Genomic DNA, 21352 nt, shown 5'->3' with positions numbered 1-21352 from the left:
GTCCCTCAGGATGGAGGTGGATCTCTTGGCCCTCCTGATACCGAGGTGGCATATGTGGGTCTCACATTATATGAAACATGTACAAAGGCATTCCTGACGGGACGGGAGGAGGTGGTTTGTGAGACGTTGTCTCCTTCACCAGACACTGGACAGTCATGGGCTGGGAATTCACAAGTCAATAAGGATGTTGTTTTATTTAAGGAGTTTTTAACAGCATCCTTGAATCTTTTCCTCTCTCAACCTCTTGATCTGTTCCCCTGACAAATGCTGGTCTGGGAGAGGGACACCGACCGTGTCTGTTGCTGGTCTGGGAGAGGGACACTGTCCGTGTTCAGTGCTGGTCTGGGAGAGGGACACCGACCGTGTCTGTTGCTGGTCTGGGAGAGGGACACCGACCGTGTCTGTTGCTGGTCTGGGAGAGGGACACCGACCGTGTCTGATGCTGGTCTGGGAGAGGGACACTGTCCGTGTTCAGTGCTGGTCTGGGAGAGGGATACTGACCGTGTCTGATGCTGGTCTGGGAGAGGGACACCGACCGTGTCTGATGCCGGTCTGGGAGAGGGACACCGACCGTGTCTGATGCTGGTCTGGGAAAGGGACACTGTCCGTGTTCAGTGCTGGTCTGGGAGAGGGACACCGACCGTGCCTGATGCCGGTCTGGGAGAGGGACACCGACCGTGTCTGATGCTGGTCTGGGAAAGGGACACTGTCCGTGTTCAGTGCTGGTCTGGGAGAGGGACACCGACCGTGCCTGATGCCGGTCTGGGAGAGGGACACCGACCGTGTCTGATGCCGGTCTGGGAGAGGGACACCGACCGTGTCTGATGCCAGTCTGGGAGAGGGACACCGACCGTGTCTGATGCTGGTCTGGGAGAGGGACACCGACCGTGTCTGATGCAGGTCTGGGAAAGGGACACTGTCCGTGTTCAGTGCTGGTCTGGGAGAGAGACACCGACCGTGCCTGATGCCGGTCTGGGAGAGGGACACCGACCGTGTCTGATGCTGGTCTGGGAGAGAGACACCGACCGTGCCTGATGCCGGTCTGGGAGAGGGACACCGACCGTGTCTGATGCTGGTCTGGGAGAGGGACACTGATGGTGTTTGATGCTGGTCTGGGAGACGGACACTGATGGTGTCTGATGCTGGTCTGGGAGAGGGACACTGATGTGTGTTCGCTTATCCTGCCAATGGATGTGGAGGCGTTAGTAGAGACAAAAAGCGGGCGACACAGAAGTGTAGTGGTTAGCGCAACACTATTACAGCTTGGGATGTCATTCGGAGTTCGACTTTTGCTCTGTAAGGAGTGTGTACACCTCCCTATGGAATGCATGGGTTTTCTCCAGGCGCTCTGATTTCCTCCCACAGTTCCAAAGACGTACCGGTTAGGTTTGTTGGTCTTTGTAAATTGTCCCATAAATCAGGGTTGTGGGGTGTTGCTGGTTAGGGCCTACACTATCGGTATCAATAGATAGGTAGAGAGAAGGAAAAAGAAAATGAAAATCTCTGGTGGTTTGAATGTTTGCTGTTGGCGGTTTGCAGACATTTACTGTAATTTCATATACTCCACCTGACTGATGGAAAAGATGATGAAAATGGTGTAAAAGGATATAAAAAACATTCTTATTTCACTATTCGAGAGGATTATGAGCTGCCTCTTCTGAAGGTGCTGGCACTGAATCTGAGCCTTGGCTTCGACTCGCTGCACACAATAGGGGAGTTGCCACGAATCAGACTCTGAAAGGAGTTTACCCGTTGGGTGGGCAGAGTTGTGGCCCCGGTGGTCCTGAGAGTAGTTATGAGACAAGTGCATGGAGAGGCTTCCCTCCTTGTCAGAGAGAGCATGTATGTACGAGATTGGATGTGATGCACCATCAATAACTCTCGGAGACGGGAGGCAAACGATAGGCTTTTATTAGCTGCAAACGTGACCACAACATCTTGGAGACTGAGGGAGGAGCAGTGCCTCCAATCGCCTTTATCCAGGGGTCTCTGGGAGGAGCCACAGGAGCAGTCAGCAGAGGGGCGTGTCCAGACATTATGTTATGTTTCCAAAACTGCACACCGTTGATTGTTAATGTCAGAATTACAATTTACATATGTTTCTTTTTGCAGTGGATATCTGGTCTGTTGGCTGCATTATGGCAGAGATGATTACAACCCGGCCTCTTTTTAAAGGCATCGATCGTATCCTTTGCTACTATCCCAATTAATTCCTAATAAATGACTGAATATATGTCAGGGAAATAATTAGAGTTTAGAGCTTGAAGTTTATCATAGATAGCTGTTGTTTTTTTCTTAAACCACTTAAAGTATCAAATTTCTACATGACTAAAGTGTTGCCTGCCTCGATAGAATAAGAATTATAAACTCCAGTTTAATTGGAAGCATTTACTTTAAGGCTGGACTCCACCCCTTTCAGTACAGGTTGAGTAACCCTTATCTGAAATGCTTGAGGCCAGAAGAGTTCTGGATTTTGGAATATATAATGAGATGGCTTGGGATCACCAATATCCCTGACTCTGAATTTACGTGCTACCGGTAGGCAGTTTTTGTCTCACACTTGTTCATCACACATATGTACTGATGCAGCCATTCACCATGTTAGATTTATATCAGCAATGATCTTGGCAAGCTCATCAATGAATTTCTTTGCTGCTTCATCATCTTTATCATCACAAATCTTTTAAAAATTAATGCCATACATTTTTTCTTAAATTTCTGCAACCAGCCTGTTGAATATTCACAATTACCTTTGATTTTCAGTTTGTTCTGACAGATCTTTGCTTGTTTCATGAACAGCATACCGTTAGACAGCATATATTCACTCCCATCACTGATGAATCCACTCTTTCAATACACGATCAAGATCTTTTTTTCATTAACTTCTGTTCATTACTTGTGTGAGGTCACTTCTCAGAGCATCTGTGGTGTGCAGAGACCTGCTCATCGCCCGAGAACCTTCCCAGTGCCGTGTGGAATTTTCCATTTGTGACGTCATGTCAGCGCTCAAAAAATTTCGGGTTTCTGAATTTCGGATAAGGGGTACTCAACCTGGATCAGCAAGCTCTGACTCAGCCCACATTCCGGTAAATTTGACTGGGAAAACACCTCATCACTGACAGCACCAAGATTTGCAGGAGAGAAGTTTAAATGGGAATGCAGAAAATGATCTTTAGTGATACGTTGCACTGCTTGTTTGTTAATGCTTGAAGCATGTTGTCAACCAGCTGCACCTAATTTGATGCTCTGTAGTTGCCAAGAAAATTTTCAACAGCACCCTTGAATGCCTTCCATGCAACCTAGGAGTTCTTCAAATTACCTGTCATTAATGACCTGTTTGATTTGTGGACCAACAACAATACCTTCCTTAATCTTGGAATCAGTTGTTCTGACTAAAGTAACAAATATAGGCAAGTTGTTGTCCAGTGTTACCAGGGGTGTTCAAAGCCTCTCACAGCACAAGCCGGCAGAAGTCATTGGGAGAGTTCTGCGGCCTAGTCTCTGCTCACCGCCTTATGCGCCAAATGGAATGGTGACTGCAGCTGCGCTTGCATTACATTAGGAGCTGCATGGCTGCTAAAATTGACCCAGCTATGGGACTAGAATGGGTTGTGACCACAAAGCCTTGGTCTTCTATGGCCCAAGATCTTAAAACTGGTAGTTGATGTCTGGAATTCTCCAGAATCTGATGGGACCACAAAACCCATTTACAGGATTTGCAGTTCAGGGGATTTTTTCAACTGTTGGCTCCTAAGCGGTACATTAAATACAATTCTTAACCCATGCTCTCTAGATCTAGATCAACTGACAGAAATCATGAAAATAACAGGTACACCGACTCAAGACTTTGTTCAGAAGCTGCAAAGTCAGGATGTAAGCAGAATATTTAAAACCTACAAAAAAAAAGACAAATAGAACGAGCTAACTCTTTAATGCAACTCACACAAAATGCTGGAGGAACTCAGTAAGTCAGGCAGCATCTGCGGAAATGAATAAACAGTTGACATTCCGACCGAGATTCCCCACCATTTTGTGTGTGTTGTTTTGAATTTCCAGTATCGGCAGACTTTCTCATGTTTATGATAAACTCTTTAATGCTAATTTTAGACTAAGATCCTCATGAATATTCTTAGCATGTTGCCATGGTGAACTATTTCTTCCAGGACCTTTTGCTGCCCAGCCATTTAACAGTCCGAAATGGACTGTTGGACAAACAGTCTGGCATTGATTTACAATAATCAGAATCAGGTTTAATGTCACTGGTATATGTTGTGAAATTGTTGTTTTTGTGACAATACATAATAATAAAAAACTGAAGTGCAGTTAAAAAATCTATATGTATAATAAATAAATTAAATAAGTAGTACAAAAATGTTGTGAGGTAGTGTTCATGGGTTCAATGTCCATTCAGAAATCTGACAGCAGAGGGGTAGAAACTGTTCCTGAATCACTGAATGTGTGCCGTCAGGTGATGGGGGTCCTTAACGATGGATGCCGCCTTTTTGAAGCATTGTTCCTTTAAGATGTCCTGGATGCTGGGGAGGCTTGTGCCCATGATGCAGCTGACCGAGTTCACAACTTTCTGCAGCTTATTTTGATCCTGTGCAGTGACACCTCCCTCCCCACACCAGACGGTGACGCAGCTAGTTAGAATGCTCTCCACGGTACATCTGTAGATATTTGCAAGTGTCCTCATAGTAATGGAAATGACAGAAGAAGAAATAGTGTAAATACAGTTGTCATTTGAGTGAAGCTTCATCATTCAGGCTCTTGAGTCTGCAACTAGATCAAAGTTACAGTTCAACCTTATTTAAAACAACAGAAAAGGAATTGTATGAGTTAGATCCAGGCATGTCAAATGCCAATGAGTTAATCGCTACTTGCCAATTTTTCAATACATTCTGCTATTTTAATAATATATTTATTCAGACACCCTTCGGCCTTTTGAGTTATGCAATCCCCCAGTTTAACCCTAGTCAGAGGAAGCTGGGATTGAAATCCAGTCTCCAACACCCTGAGCTGTCTTAGCATTGTGTTACTGCTATGCTACCTTGGTGCCCATAATTGGTACCAGCTTTCTAGACAGCTCAGAAATTGTTGGTAAAATGCAGCACTGGATCATTTTAAAGGGCTGTTTCATATCCAGTTATACATTTAATTACTAGTGTATTTCCTCCTTGTCTGCTTTGGGTCATGATGTATTTTGCCTGTACTTACTAAGTAGTGGGTGCCACGGTCGCATAGCGGTTAGCTCAACGCTATTACAGCTCGGGGTGTTCCGGAGCTTGGAGTTCAATTCCAGCATCATCTGTAAGGAGCCTCCGGTACATCCTCCTTCCAGAATGCATGGGTTTCCTCCAGGCGATCTGGTTTCCTCCTACAGTCCAAAAGTTGTAATGGTTGGTAGGTTAATTGGTCATTGTAAATTGTCCTGTGATTACGCGAGGGTTAAATTGGCCGTGCTGGGTGGCGTGGCTCAAATGGCTGGTAGGGCCTGTTCCACACTGTATCTCTAATAAAAATTAAAAATTAAATTCACCTCACTACAGGAAGGATGTGGATACTATGGAGAGTGTAGAGGAGATTTACAAGGATGTTGCCTGGATTGAGAAGCATGCCTTATGAGAATAGGTTGAGTGAACTCGGCCTTTTATCCTTGGAGCAACGGAGGATGAGAGATGACCTGATAGAGGTGTACAAGATGATGAGAGGCATTGATCGTGTGGATAGTCAGAGGCTTTTTCCCAGGGCTGAAATGGCTAACACGAGAGGGCACAGTTTTAAGGTGTTTGGAAGCAGGTACAGAGGAGATGTCAGGGGCAAGTTTTTTTACTCAGAGAGTGGTGAGTGCGTGGAATGGGCTGCTGGTGACGGTGGTGGAGGCGGATACAATAGGGCATATATGTCAAACTCAAGGGCCGCGGGCCAAATCTGGCCCGCGGTGGAATTATCTTTGGCCCGCGAGATAATATCTAATTACTATTAAAGCTGGCCCCAGTAATCGAAGTGCCTATGGCGTATGATATGGCTAATGCTGAGTTTATTCAGGTACCAGGTTTTCAGGGTTTTTAGTGTTTATTCGGCAGTCTTGCTCGGCAGTCTTCTTCATAAGAAACGGAATTTGTAAAGTGAAACACTTTGTAGTTATAGCAGAGACTGAGACACATGAGAGCAGGCTGAAAAAACGGAGGCAACGAAAGCTGCGTTCGCACGCGTCCGACTGATCCGGCCCGCATGAAGCTGCATTTTGCTCAATCCGGCCCGTGACCTAAAATGAGTTTGACACCCCTGCAATAGGGTATTTGAAGAGACTCCTGGACAGGTACATGGAGCTTAGAAAAATAGAGGGCTATAGGTAACCTTAGGTTAATCCTAAGGTAAGGACATGTTTAGCACAGCATTGTGGGCCGAAAGGCCTGTATTGTGCTGTAGGTTTTCTATGTTTCTAAATAAAATACTGCTTTCCTGCTGTAGTCACAGATTTACAAAACCAGTCCAGAAACCAATATATTTAAATGTATTTTAAAATATTTTTCAGTTTTGAAAATGAGAACTTCAATAGAACAGCTGCGGAAGGAACATATATACTTTGAATGTGAACACTATTCCAAAGTAATTCCACACTTTTCAGATAATGCTTAGTTTCAGATGACTACTTCTCTAAACGTCAGGATTGACACGTACTTGAAATGAGATGAAAAGGCATATTTTATGGACTGAATTATTAATTTTCTGACATTTTTAAAAAATCTGTAGAATGATGTTGAGAGCTTAGAGCAAGTTTCTCTCGGTGGTACCACACCAGATCAACAGAGGCTTACAGTATTTATTTATTTAGAGATACAGTGCGGGATAGGCCTCCTCCGGCCTTTCAACCCCGATTTAACCCTCATCTAGCCATATTGGGACGATTTACAATGACCAATTAACCTACTGCTGGGCTTGAGCCTCAGAGAACTGCTGAGGAAACGTGGTGATGTTTTTAGGATAGAAATTGTACAAAACTGCTCTGAAGTGTATGTGCAAGGCCCAAGACATGATTTGAAGTTTTACCCAGGTGCCCAATGTTTTAGCTACGTTAAGAAGTTCTCTGCCCATTTATACTGTGACTACCTCAGAATGGCTATTACCTTTTCTGACATTATGAACATTTTGGCCTCCCTGAGGTGTTGCAACATATTTAAATGTGGACACTGTGTGATTCCCTGTCAGACACAACTTTACCTTCAACTCCCACTCTCCGCTTTCTGCAGGGAGGTCCCCTCTGTGATTCCCTAGCCCATTCACCCCTCTCCACTAATCTCCCTCCTGGCACACATCCCTGCAAGCAACAGAAGTGCTGTACCTGTCCATTTACCTCCTCCCTCGCCTCCATTCAGGGCCCCAAATAGTCCTCCCAGGTGAGGCAACACTTCACCTGTGAGTCTGCTGGGGACATCTATTGTGTCCGGTGCTCCTGATGCAGCCTCCTCTACCCTGGTGAGACCTGTCGTAAAATGGGTGTGTGCTTCACTGAGCACCTCTGCTCCATCTGCCAAGGACGGAATTTCTCGATGGCCAGCCATTTTAATTCCTATTGCCATTCCCACTCCGTCATGTTGGTCCATGGCCTCCTCTTTTGCCACAGTGAGGCCACTCTCAGAGTGGAGGACAAACACCTCATATTCCATGTGGGTAGCCTCCAACTTGGTGTCATGAATATCAATTTCTCCTAATGGTAAAAAAAATCCCCTCCCCTCCCCTTTTCTGTTCCCCACTCGGCCTCTTACCTCTTCCCTCTTCTCTCCTGCCTATCACTTGTGCCTGGGTCGCCTCCTCTTTCCCTTTCTCCTATCAGATTCCTTCCTCTCCAGCCCTTTACCTTTCACTACAACCTGGCTTCACCTATCACCTTCTAACTAGTCCTCCTTCCTCTCCCCACACCTTTTTTATTCTGGCATCCTCCCCCCTTCCTTTCCAGTCCTGAAGAAAGGTCTCGGCCTGAAACACAACAGTTTATTCATTTCCATAGATGCAGCCTGAGCTACTGAGTTCCTCCAGCATTTTGTGTGTGTGTAATGTGTGATTCCCTACAGTTTTGCGATCACCTTCTGTGTAACAAAGGGAAATCATGCACTTTCAAACATTTATAGACTATTTTCATTGTTAAACATTGTTGCATTAGGTTTTAATGAGTATTGATGCTGTTCTATTTGGCCCTAAAATCAGAATTTTCTGAAGGTGTGTTGTAATATCCTGATAAATAATGCATTGTGAATGCTCAATTTTAAAAAGGTTGCCTATTTATATTTTAATTTCTAACTTAATCTTGCATGTATGCTCCAATTTTTAAAAAAATTCTTTTTCATTTTTTTTGTTTTGTATCTATTGGGTGGCACTGTGGAGATGCGTCTCTTCCAAAGGAGGTGTAAGGCATTTCTTCATCTGCTAGCCTGCAGATCACCCTTGGGCAAGGTGTAGAACCTGCTTAGCCCCCCAATCAGGGCCAAGTGAAGCCATGGGAGCCGGTGATAGGTGGTCGTATGAGCAGCTGGTGCAGATCACAAGTCCTGGTTATGTGACCACGGATGCCAATAGACAATAGGCAAACTCTGAAGAGTATTGATAATGGCTGGGGTGACCCATCTTGTAAAGACACTGCCCAGAAGGCAATGGCAAACCACTTCTGTAGAAATGGTTGTAACCAGGAAGTTAGACGGGGGAGATCCAGTGGATGTAGTGTACCTCGATTTTCAGAAGGCATTTGATAAGGTCCCACATAGGAGATTGGTGGGTAAAATCAAAGCTCATGGCATTGGGGGGGAAGACATTGACATGGATAGAAAACTGGTTGGCAGATAGAAAGCACAGGGTAGTGGTGAATGGGTGTTTCTCGGAATGGCAGGTGGTGACTAGTGGGGTGCCGCAGGGCTTGGTATTGGGACCACAGCTATTTACAATTTACGTCAACGATTTAGATGAAGGCATTGAGAATAACATCAGCAAGTTTGCTGATGATACTAAGCTGGGTGGCAGTGTGACATGTGATGAGGATGTTAGGAGAATTCAGGGTGACGGATAGGCTGGGTGAGTGGGCAGATACTTGGCAGATGACGTTTAATGTGAATAAGTGTGAGGTTATCCACTTTGGGAGTAAGAACAGGAAGGCAGATTATTATTTGAACGGTGTAGAGTTAGGTAAGGGAAAAATACAAAGAGATCTAGGAGTCCTTGTTCATCAGTCACTGAAGGTGAATGAGCAAGTGCAGCAGGCAGTGAAGAAGGCTAATGGAATGTTGACCTTTATTACAAAGGGAATTGAGTACAAGAGCAAGGAAATCCTCATGCATTTGTACAGAGCCCTGGTGAGACTTCACCTGGAGTATTGTGTACAGTTTTGGCCTCCAGGGTTAAGGAAGGACATCCTGGCTGTAGAGGAAGTGCAGCGTAGATTCACAAGGTTAATTCCTGGGATGTCAGGACTGTCTTACGCAGAGAGGTTAGAGAGACTGGGCTTGTACACGCTGGAATTAAGGAGATTGAGAGGGGATCTGATTGAAACATATAAGATTATTAAGGGATTGGACAAGATAGAGGCAGGAAATATGTTCCAGATGCTGGGAGAGTCCAGTACCAGAAGGCATGGTTTGAGAATAAGGGGTAGGTCATTTAGGACAGAGTTAAGGAAAAACTTCTTCTCCCAGAGAGTTGTGGGGGTCTGGAATGCACTGCCTCGGAAGGCAGTGGAGGCCAATTCTCTGGATGCTTTCAAGAAGGAGCTAGATAGGTATCTTATGGATAGGGGAATCAAGGGATATGGGGACAAGGCAGGAACCGGGTATTGATAGTAGATAATCAGCCATGATCTCAAAATGGCGGTGCAGGCTCGAAGGGCCGAATGGTCTACTTCTGCATTTATTGTCTATTATCTAAAACTTTGGCAAGAACAATCGTGGTCATGGATAGATAGTGAACGCCCATGTCATACAACACAGCACATAACGATAATGATAACTATTATTTTTAGTTTAATCAGCTGCTGGACACCATAAGATATTTTTAGTTGATATTTAAAGACTGCAAAATTGAGGTCTTTCTGTGTAGGTCACTTTCCTGTGCATTTTGGGATTCTGCATCAAGGAAACTGATTTGCAAATGTAGTTTTAAGCCAGATTCATGGCCCTGAAAACTAATTAAAAGAATTGAGCAGAATTGAATTATGGCTTCATTGTTAGGGGACTCTATACCATGGTAAATTCTGATTATGTAGACTTAATTGAAGGGGTTCTATCAGTTCCAGAGCAGTAAGTATGGAAACCATGATGATTTTGCCTACTTTCAAAATGTAAAGATAGCTATCTGCAGCACTGTGCAAAAGTCTTAAATAGAGAGAGAGAGATAGAGAGAGAGAGAGAGAGAGAGAGAGACTAGCTAGGGTGCCTAAGCACAGTAGTGATTTTATGTATTGCACTGTACTGTGCTGTAAAAGAAAAAAAATCATGATATATGTGAGTGATGATAAACCTGATTCTGATATGGATCTCTATTGCAGACTGAGATTGAGAAGGGGGCAGGGAGGGAGGAGTTATGGTTGGGAAAAGGGGAAGGGGGCACATCCTTTGCTCCTGCCAGATTTACAAACTCTCTCTGTGTTCCACATTGACAAATACAGTGGGGTGGAAGATGGACGTTCAGTCATGGAATAGGCAAGTCTAGAAGTAACAAAAGAAGGAATGTACATAGTAACATACAAACCAGGTGCAGAGGCAGGCAATACAGCTCCTCAAGCTTGTATCACCATTTACATACTGATGTAATTGTACCTTTAGCTCTGCATTCCTATCTATCGCTGGTAACCTTTCCTCCTTTTCCCGTCAAGAATCAGTGTCTGCCTCAAAAATGTTCAAAGTCTCTTTTCTCACCGTGCTTTGAGTTCCGCATGACCTCTGAACAAAAAAATTATCTCATCTTGACCATAAATGGGTGACCCCTTATTTTTCACACAGTGAAACCCAATTCTGGATTCTCACAAAAAAGGAGGCATCCTTTCCTTCGCCAGCCTGTCAAGTTCCCTTGCGATCTTTACATTTCAATCAAGTCAGCTCACACTTCTCTGAACTCCAGTCTAGCTTGTGCAATCTCTCCCCAGAAGCTTTCTGCCCAATGCAGATAATTATGTACCTAATTATAAAATTACCTTGGGTTAAATATAATTAAGAAGCTGACATTGTTTACTAATGAAACAAATGTATTTGGGAGTCTTGGGTAACTATTAAAATTCTACCAATGAATTGGATGCGTTGAACCAAACAATGATGATTTTCTATTTTTGTTCTCTGCAGGCTAAAAATTACATCAAAAGCTTGCCGAGGGTCCCAAAGAAAGATTTTAAAGCAGTGTTTGCAAATGTAAATCAAGTGGGTAAGAAACACCTTTCATAAGTCAATTGCCTGGGAGTGAAGTAGTGTCTGTCACAGCATATTAATGAATCGTGAGCACCGAAGCAGCAAATTTTTAATTGAGGGATGCCCAAAGATTCTTTCCTGTGTTTGTTGCTGGGTAAAGCCAGTTTTAGGGGGTAAGCAAGGATGATAAAGGAGAAGTGGGCTGAGGACATGAAGTCAGAGAGCTGCTGGTACTTCAGCCAACACGGTCTCCCTGAACATCGTACCTATCTACATATCACATTTACTCTCAATTTGTCCAGAGCCTTCTGAGGCCCTCCACTAGTCAGGGTCTATCGAGGATGTTGCGTCCCAGCTGTCCATGTGATAGGCAAGTCAGGGCAGTGCGATATGGAGAGCAAGCTGTTGCCCGTGCAGCAGGCTCCCTCTCTCCACACAGCTGACGAGTCCAAAGGAACGGCAGAGACCGACACAGTCTGGCACCAACGGCATTGCAGGAATTGCCAGTCTGCAATGAACTGCCTTAGGGACTCCGGTCTGGATTTTTCCACGTGGTTTGCTCTTGAAGCCTTCCCCATGAGTAGGAATAGCTGCAAGGCAGCGGAGGTTTGAGATCAGAGTTTTCCGTCTCCTAGACGAGCTGCCAGCCAGGACTGACAAGCCCTGTCTGCCCTTGGCGACCGGTTTTAAAGCACCAGTAACCTGCCTTTGCCCTTTGCCCCTTCTCCTGTCAGTAGAAATGGTTCCGTCAGGCCACACGTGAAGGCGAGGAGCTGGACTTGGTTGTCAGAGGCGATTTGAGACGCACACCATTGGGAGCATTTAATGGGTAGTAGGAGCTTGTCCCCACCCTCCCACCCAGCTACAATAACCTTAAGGAACCCCAGAGCTTTCTGTGCTTTGGCAATTTAAGTATTTGACAGCTGTAGAGTAGAATGAAAGTTACCAGGGATCAATCGACGGTAAGGGGGGATTGGGGGTAACATGCAGAATGGATGAAAGTAGTCAGGGGCCAGTTGCTGGGGATTGTTGGCCAAAAGAAAAAGAGCATGTGGCAGTTCAGTGCTTGTGGGGTGTGCAGCCATGAGGCGGCCAGAGAACATTAGGGGATGCAAGGGAGAAGTGGGTTAGTACTGGACACCCTTTAAGAAACAGTTAAAACAATTATTTATGTAGTGATAAAGTGCAAAATAGGCCCTTCCAGCCCTTTGAGCTGTGCTGTCCAGCAAACCCCAATTTAATCCTATCCTAAACTCGGAACTATTTACAATGACCTATTAACCGGTGTGTCTTTGGACTGTGGGAGGAAACCAGAGCACCTGGAGAAAACCCATGTATTCCACGGGGAGGACACACAGATTCCTTATGGAGGATGCTGGGATTGAACTCCACACTCTGGTGCACCAAGCTGTAATAGCGTTGCGCTAACCACTACACTGCCGTGGTGCCCCATGAATTCTCAAGTATGTCGTAATTTCATCTTTCTGCTTGAATGGTCCATGTGAACATCTGTAAGTATTATTACAAGAGGACTAGAATATAAAAGCAAGGATGTAATGTTGAAACTTTATAAAGCACTGGTGAGGCCTCACTCGGAGTATTGCAAACAGTTTTGGGCCTCTTATCTTAGAAAGGATATGCTGAAACTGGAGAGGGGTCAAAGGAGGTTCACGAAAATGATTCCAGGATTGAATGGCTTGTCGTATGAAGAGTGTTTGATGGCTCTGGGCCTGTATTCACTAGAATTCTGAAGAATGAGGGGTGACTTAATTGAAACCTATCAAATGAAAGGCTTTGATAGAGTAGATGTGGAGAGGAAGGCTTCAATGGTGGGAGAGTCTAAGACCAGAGGACACAGCCTCAGAATAGAAAGATGTTTTTTTTGAGTGAAGATGAGGAGGAATTTCTTTAGTGGTGAACCTGTGCAATTCTTTACTCCAGGCAGCTGTGGAGGCCAAATATTTATGTATACTTAAGGCAGATGTTGATAGATTCTTGATTAGTCAGGGCATGAAGGGATATGGGGAGCAGGCAGGAGATTAGGGCTGCGAGGGAAAATTAGATCAGCCATGATGAAATCGTGGAGCAGACACGATGGGCCAAATGGCCTGATTCTTCTCCTGTATCTTATGGTCTTTGGTCACTGTTAGGCTTGAAATTCTGCCCTGTGTTCGTTTAGGAAGAGAGACAACCAACACCGGAATATTACAAAACTTGGGTTTATTGCAGAATTCGTAACTGGCACAGCGAATCCACGGAGTCGCTGGAGAAGGCGCGTTCCGACTTCCCCTTACAATCTGCTCTTATTTATACCCCTTTTCCCCCCAGCACAACCCCCCGCTACATATTAGGTAATATCGGGCACTTGTGTCCATCTTATTGGCCCGATGCCATACACTCACGAGTTACCTGTTTCTTTTGTTTACTGAATCGCGTGACACTGGTAGTTTCGGTGTAGCGGAATCCCCAGTTTCGCTTCCCCCCTCCCTCGCATTCCGGTCTCCTAATATTACGTGAGCCACTCCTGACCTGTAATGGCGGTCTCGAATTAACCCTAACATTAACCCTAACAGTCACCATTGCATTTGTTTGTATGTATTCGTGCCTCTTGTGTATGGTGGAGTAGTAAGCAAATTGTGGATCTCACATTGTCCATGATTTTCCTTGCTGGATCATTTTTCATCGAAGATGAATCATGAAACGCACTAAATACGACTTTATGCAATCCAGTTTCTAACAAATGTTTTCTACTTGTGATCATATATTGGGCTGTTCAGAGCAAAATGTTTGATTTTGCTGCTCTATCCTATCAATGATGTGGAGGGGTGGAGATGCGTCTCTCCCTCGGGAGGTGTAAGGCACTCTTTCCCTCTGCTGGCCTGCAGGTCACCCTGGGGCAAGGTGTAGGACCGCCCTCCCCCACTCCGGATCAGGGTCACCTGAAACCATGGGAGCTGGAGGTGGATGGTCATATATCCAGGTGCATATCACCTGGTTATGTGACCACTGACACTTGGTGGACAGTCTTTGAAGGGTATTGATAATGGCTGGGGTCACCTGTCTTGTAAAGACACTGCCCAGAAGACAGAAAAGGCTAATGACTTTTGTTGAAAAATTTGTCAAGAACAATGATGGTCAAAGACCATGATCGCTTACGTCGATCCTGTCAATGAAATGGGATGCAATTAGTTTTGACTTTGTACTCTGGATATTGAATTTGTAACAGGGTACTTGGAAATTGAAGCTTCTCCTGTTCCTGGAGACAATGTCTAGGAGATTGGTATCCAATCTCAATTCCTTTATTTTTATTTTTAAAACCAGCCTCTTTAATTAGGGGTCATAGAGTTCTAGTCCACACATAAACAGGCCTTTCAGCCCATCTAGTTCGTACCAAACTATTATTCTGCCTAATCCCGTTGACCAGCACCCAGGCCCTAGCTCTCCGTACCCCTCCCATCCATGTACCTATCCAAATTTGCCTTAAGTGTTGAAATCAAACCTGCATCCATCACTTCCGCTGGCAACTCATTCCATACCCTCACCACCCTCTTGTATACCTCAATCAAATCTACTCTGTTCTTGGGAATAAAGTCCTAGCCTATTTAACTCAGGTCTTCTTGTCCTGACGTGTATTCTGTATGTTTGTCCCTGCTGTACTGAGATAAGAATTGTCATGTAAATAGGATTGGAATTTGACTGAACAAGTGTAAACCAGATATGTGGTTACAAACAGATCAAATGATGTACTGAATTCCACAGTTGCTTTGCCAAAGGGCTAGAGAGGAGGGGAAATTCTTGCAAAATGCCACGATGCAAAACTGCCCTAAATTCCTCAATGTTTGCCTGATCACATCCAAGGCAGCTGTGCCCAGGGCCATGCATAGAGGAGAGCTCCTCACGTCTGTGAGCTCCCTATCCAGTTGCATCTCTCACTAACAGGATGGAGCGCATTGCTTGCTGGTGGAAGTGAGAGAGTTAATGTGCAATTAGAAATAAAATCAATACCTGTTCACTTATAAATTGTCTGTGTTTCTCTAAAAATAACTCAACTGATGGCCTACACCAGTGATCTGTTACATGTAACATGTGCCCTATGTGAGGTGAATGTCCAATTCTAACAATTGAATGAAAATTATTGAAAAAAGACCTGTGCCAGGTTGTGGATGACACTGACGTGCTGCCCACCTCTGGTGCGGGGGGTCTGACAAATTTTATACCATACAACATAGACGGAGACCATTTGGTCCTACCCCTCTCACCTTCAATGCATGCCCTCTGGTATTAGACATTTGTACTCTGGGAAAAAGATACCAGTGTCTACTCTGTCTCTGCCTCCCATTATCTTATAAACCTCTATCAGATCTCCCCTCAGCCTCTGCCACTCTAGAGAAAACGACCCAAATTTATCCAGCCTCTCGTGATAGCACATGCCCTCTAAACCAGGCAGTATGCTGGTAAATCTCTTCTGCACATCCCTCCTATAGTGGGGCGACCAGAACTGTGTGCAATACTCCAGATACACCTACGGTATTGGTTTATTTATGTGTCTGATGCACAGCGTTCTCCCAGCTTCAGGATTCACTTTGTTTTATAAATTGCTGCTGATTTTATTCTTTCCCGAAAACAGCCGTAAACCTTTTGGAAATGATGCTCGTGCTTGATGCTGAGAAACGGATAACGGCTGCAGAGGCTTTGGCTCACCCGTACTTCGAGCAGTACCGAGATCCCGAGGAGGAAACAGTGGCAAAAGTATATGACAATAGCTTTGATAACGTAGACCTCACCATCGAAGAATGGAAATGTAAGAACACTTATTCAATTATCTTTTTTTAAAAATCTCTGCCAGGTTGTGGGTGCCACTGACAGGAACTTGTATGTGGTGCAGATCTGACAAATTTTATAGCATACGGAACTGTGCAAAAGTCTTAGGCACCCTAGACTTTTTATATGGTTTCAGATGGTATGGCCTCCACAGAGCCCTGATCTCAACATCATCGAGTCTGTCTGGGATTACCTGGAGAGACTGAAACAAGCGAGACAGCCAAAGTCTGCAGAACTGTGGCAAGTTCTCCAAGATGCCTAGAACATCCTACCAGCCAATTTTCTTATAAAACTGCATGATAGTGTACCTAAGAGAATTGAATCAGTTTCAAAGGCAAAGGGTGGTCACATAAAATATAGATTTGATTTAGATTTTTTACTGTTTACTGCTCGTTATAATTTTTTTGATATTTAGAAACTTCTCATTATTTTTGAAAGCATCTTTGCTTTACAGAATTTTTCTTACCTGTGCCTAAGACTTTTGCACAGTACTGTACGGCATAGAAAGAGGCTATTTGGCCCGTCATGCTTGTGCCAGTCAGAAAGAAAGCTTCACATTAAACTCCCCCTTTCAGCACCTCATCTATGGTTCTTCAAGTGCACATCCAGGATTTGAGTTTCTATCGCTAAAGATGCCAGGGCAGCAGAGCGGTGAACGCGACATTATCAGGGCGTTCCGGAGTACAATTCCGGTGATGCCTGTAAGTAGTCTCTGTACATCTTGCCCGTGGAATGTGTGGGTTTCCCCGTGCTCTCCAGTTTCCGCCCACAGTCCAAAGACGTATTGGGTAGATTAATTGGTTGTTGTAAATTACCCCGTGATTAGGTGAGGGTTCATTGGATTTGTCGGGGGGTTGCTGGGGCAGGAAGGGCCTAATCCATGCTGTTTCGCTAAACATATAAGCTAACACTATTTCAGGCAGAACGTTCCAGATGCCACTCTCCTCTGGTTGAAAATATTTTTCCTCATCTTCCCTCTAATCCTTCGGGACCAGAATCAAAAGTGGGTTTGGAATAGCTATCTTTTGCAGCCAGCATTCTCAGACAAGCTCTCTCACGTCCTTCCACGCTGCAGATACAAACTATTTCAATGTCTCCCCTCTTCTTTTATCGGCCTCTCCTGCATTTTTTCTTTACCTATTGCGTAGAGGATTGCTCAGTAGCAGTAAAGAAGCTGAATAAAATTAACTACGCATTCTACTCTGCTTCCAAAATTAGTCTCCAATGAAGTTAGTGGAATCAAATCTCAGTAGCACATCAGAATGCTTAGCCACTATTCCTGCTCTTCTTACTGCTGAATGAAGGTGGATTTCTAAGCTCTTTTTCCGCAAATGCCATGAATGAATCGTTACGATATTCAAGACTTTTTAAAGAAAAGGCAAATTTTGTTTAATCTGTGATTGGATTCCTTTGTTTGGTGCACTTGTGAGAAAAATCAGTATTTTTTTTGAAGAAAAGGTTCATAGTCCAGAATGTAAAGTGAGTATGTTGGTTCACTTCTTGAGAGGGGGGGGGGTCATTGAAAATCAGACACAGTTACCTTAGATTTGTTTAGAATGTTGGTCATCATTGTGGGCAGGTGCTGTTTCTATCTTATAAAACGAAATAGAGGCCATGGGAAAGGTGCAGGAAAATGGTAGAAAGGATAAAGCGAGACAGTAGAGCTGTCAGTAAAGAGAGGACCACCCCACCAGCTTCCACACCCCAGCACATAATTCTCCGTAACTTCTGCCATCTCCAACAGCATCCCACCCCCAAGCACATCTTCCCCTCCCGACCCCCCACTTCCTGCTTTCCGCAGTGATCGCTCCTTATATGACTTCCTTGTCCATTCATCCCTCCCTCGGTGATATCTTTCCTGGCACTTATCCTTGCAAGCAGAGCTAGTGTTACACCTGTCCCTACACCTCCTCCCTCACTGCCGTTCAGGGCCCTGAACAGTCCTTCCAGCTGAGTCAACACTTCACCTGTGAGTTTGGGGTCATCTACAGTATCCGGTGCTCCTGGTGCGGCCTCCTGTATACCAGTGAGACATGACATAGATAGGGAGATCATTTCGCCGAGCACTTACGACCTGTCCGCCAGAAAAAGCGGGATCTCTCAGTGGCCACTCATTTCAATTCCACTTCCCATTCCCATTCTGACATGTTGGTCCATGGCCTCCTCTACTGTCACGATGAGGCCACACTCAGGTTGGAGGAGCAACACTTTATAATCCGTCTGGGTAGCCTCCAACCTGATGGCATGAACATCAATTTCTTGAACTTCCAGTAATTGCCCCCCCTTCAACATTCCCCATTTCCATATTCCTGTCTCACCTTATCTCCTTACCTGCCCATCACATCTGCTCCTCCCCTTTCCTTTCTTCCACGGCCTTCTATCCTCTCCTATCAGATTCCCACTTCTCCTGCCCTGATTCTCTTTCACCAATCGACTTCCCAGCTCTTTACTTCACCCCCCCACCTCTCCCAGTTACACCTATCACCTACAACCTTGTACTTCTTCCTCCCCTCCCCCTACCTTCTTACTTTGAATTCTCATCCTTTTTTCCCCCAGTCCTGATGAATGGTCTTGGCCCAAAATGTCCACTGTTTTCTCTTTTCCATAGGTGCTGCCTGGCCTGCTGAGTTCCTCCAGCATTTCATGTGTATTGCTTTGATTTCCAGCATCTGCAGATTTTCTCTGATGAAGTGATTTGTTAGGATAGAAAATTAGAAGACATTTCCACCTGCAAGAAATTAGAGTCATCGAAAAGTACAGCGCAGAAACAGGCCACTTGGCCCATCTAGTCCATGCCGAGTCACTTAAACTGCCCACTCCCATCAACCTGCGCTGGGACCATTGCCCTCCATATCCCCTACTATCCAAACTTACAAAAGTTGAAATCAAGCTCGCATGCACTGAACTCAACATAGGATTGCCTTAGGGACTCCAGCTCTGGATTTTTCCTTGGAGTTTACTCACGAAGCCTTCCCCATGAGTGGGTATAGTTGCAAGACAGAGGAGGTTTGAGACCAGAGACTTCCTTCTCAGAGGTGAGCTGCCAACCACGGCTGATGAGCCCCATCTGCCCGAAGCAACTGGCTTTAAGAAGCCTTTGCGCCTTCTTCTGTCAGTAAAAATGGTTCCGCCAGGCTTAGTAGCTAAGCCACACGTGAAGGCCAGGAGCTGGACTTGGTTGTCGGAGGCTGTTTGTGATGCTTGCTATTGGAAGCATTTACTAGGTAGTGGGAGCTTGTCTCCATTGCCCACCCCTATCCACCCCTTTGACAACCTTAAGGAACCAGTCAGTCAGAAAGCCAGCAGTAAATTTAGTGAAGAGTTCATTAACCGGAAAGTCGAGAGGATATAAAACTAGAGCTGAAGTGAAGACACAGCTGCACTTAAGGGGAAACTAATTAAACATGAAAGAAGAAAAAATAGAGTGTTAATGAGCACGGTGGCAGGAAAAATGTGTGAAGCATAATCACCTGCGGAGATTTGGTGTGATAAATGGTTTGTTAGCACTGTGCGTTCTATTTAAAGAGCAGCTGGGACACCAGGGGTCCACCCATGCTCATTCGCTTCTCCAGTCATCGTTATCATCGGGTGCCATGCCCAGTCTGAGCTTTGACTGCCGTGGCCCACACACTCCCGTCTCGGGTCAAGTGGATCAATTCATTGGTATTCATTTCCAGTTCTCCGGCTGCTGTCTCCATCGTCATTTGTCTTTGCCTTCCTCCTGCTTTCTTCCCTTCAATCTTTCCCATAATTACCGTGCATTCTAACTCCCCTTTCCTAATCACATGTCTGATAAAGTTACGTTGCCTTTTCATGATCTCATACATTATTTCTCTTTTTGTCCTTGCTCTGTTCAGGACATCCTCGTTAGATATTCGTTTCGTCCATGATATTCTTTGCATCCTCCTCAAAAACCACATCTCTGCTGCTTCGATTCCCTAGATATTGTCCAACATTCTGAGCCATATGACATAACTGGATAAACGTAACATTTCAGTGCTCTAAGGTGGGCTGTCATGACTCGTTTAGTGTTGGTCAGTACACTCTTCATTCTCGTAAAGGTGTCTTTTGCCATCCCTATTCTTCTTTTGATGTCCATGTCGCACCTGCCATCTGATGTCACCCAGCTTCCTAAGTAGCAAAAGTTCTGTACTTGTTTTATGTCTTCCTGTTTATTCTCAGCCTGCAGATAGGATTCTCCTTCTTTTTGGATATCACCATATATTCTGTCTTTTGCAATACTGTAGATAGATAGACCCATTTTTGCACTTTCTTCAACAACCATATCAATTAAGTTTTGTAGTTCTTCCTCTGTACTTGCAATTAACACTTCTCCAGCATGCTCGTAATTAAAGTTACTCTGAGAAAATCTGTCTTAAAGAAATAAATTCAAACAAAATACCCAATCCATTGGAAAGCAGATTCATGAAAACTTCATGCACCCTGCTCTATGTGCTTTTCTCTGAAGCAGTGGGGGCTGAGGGGCTGAAGTTTATAAAATTATGAGGTGTATCGATTCCGGGTGGCAGGGTGGATAACAAAGGAGGTGCAAGGTGCTCCTTCACTCCACTGGCCTGCAGGTCACCCTTGGTTAAGGTGTAGCGCCTGCTTACTATCCCCCCTCCTTATAAAGACACTGCCTCAGAAGGCAATGGGAAACCACTTCTGTAGAAATATTTGAAAAGAACAATGATCACCTACATCATATGACACAGAAAGTAGTTACATGAGGATTATTTTATGGGGCAAAATGTTTTATTTAGAGATACAGTGCAGAATAGACCCCTCTGAACCTCTGAGCTACATCACTCAGCAACTTCTAACACCCCGATTAATCTGGTTAATGAACTCTTCACTAAATTTACTGCTGGATTTATGACTTACTGGTTCCATATGGTTGTTATAGCTGTCGTGGGGGTGTAGTAGTGAGGATAGGCTCTCACTATGTAACCCGGTACATCTTTGGACTGTAGGAGGAAACCAGAGCACTCAGAGAAAACCCATGTATTCCACGAAGACGCCAGGATTAAACTCCAAACTCCGATGCCCCGAGCTGTAATAGCATCTCACTAACCAGAATGCTATCGTGCTGCATATCAATGGATTTCACATATATCAATACATACAGGCATATTGGGAAAGTGTGG

General features: G+C 44.7%; 1 protein-coding gene across 3 annotated transcripts in view; it reads left to right on the top strand.

Annotated features, from left to right (window-relative positions):
• Positions 1 to 21352, top strand: part of mapk12a (mitogen-activated protein kinase 12a) — a 122118-nt gene that overhangs the window by 77961 nt on the left and 22805 nt on the right. For all 3 annotated transcript variants that reach the window (XM_073066411.1, XM_073066410.1, XM_073066412.1), the window contains 4 exons: positions 2113 to 2184; positions 3794 to 3873; positions 11322 to 11400; positions 16012 to 16185. In XM_073066411.1, the coding sequence (XP_072922512.1) occupies positions 2113 to 2184; positions 3794 to 3873; positions 11322 to 11400; positions 16012 to 16185 (405 nt within the window). The remainder of the gene's footprint in view (positions 1 to 2112; positions 2185 to 3793; positions 3874 to 11321; positions 11401 to 16011; positions 16186 to 21352) is intronic.

This window comes from Hemitrygon akajei, chromosome 14 (genome assembly GCF_048418815.1).
Source record: "Hemitrygon akajei chromosome 14, sHemAka1.3, whole genome shotgun sequence".
Taxonomy (NCBI): Eukaryota; Metazoa; Chordata; class Chondrichthyes; order Myliobatiformes; family Dasyatidae; genus Hemitrygon; species Hemitrygon akajei.
Note: the sequence above shows the minus strand (reverse complement) of the source record. Positions and strands in the feature narration are given on the sequence as shown.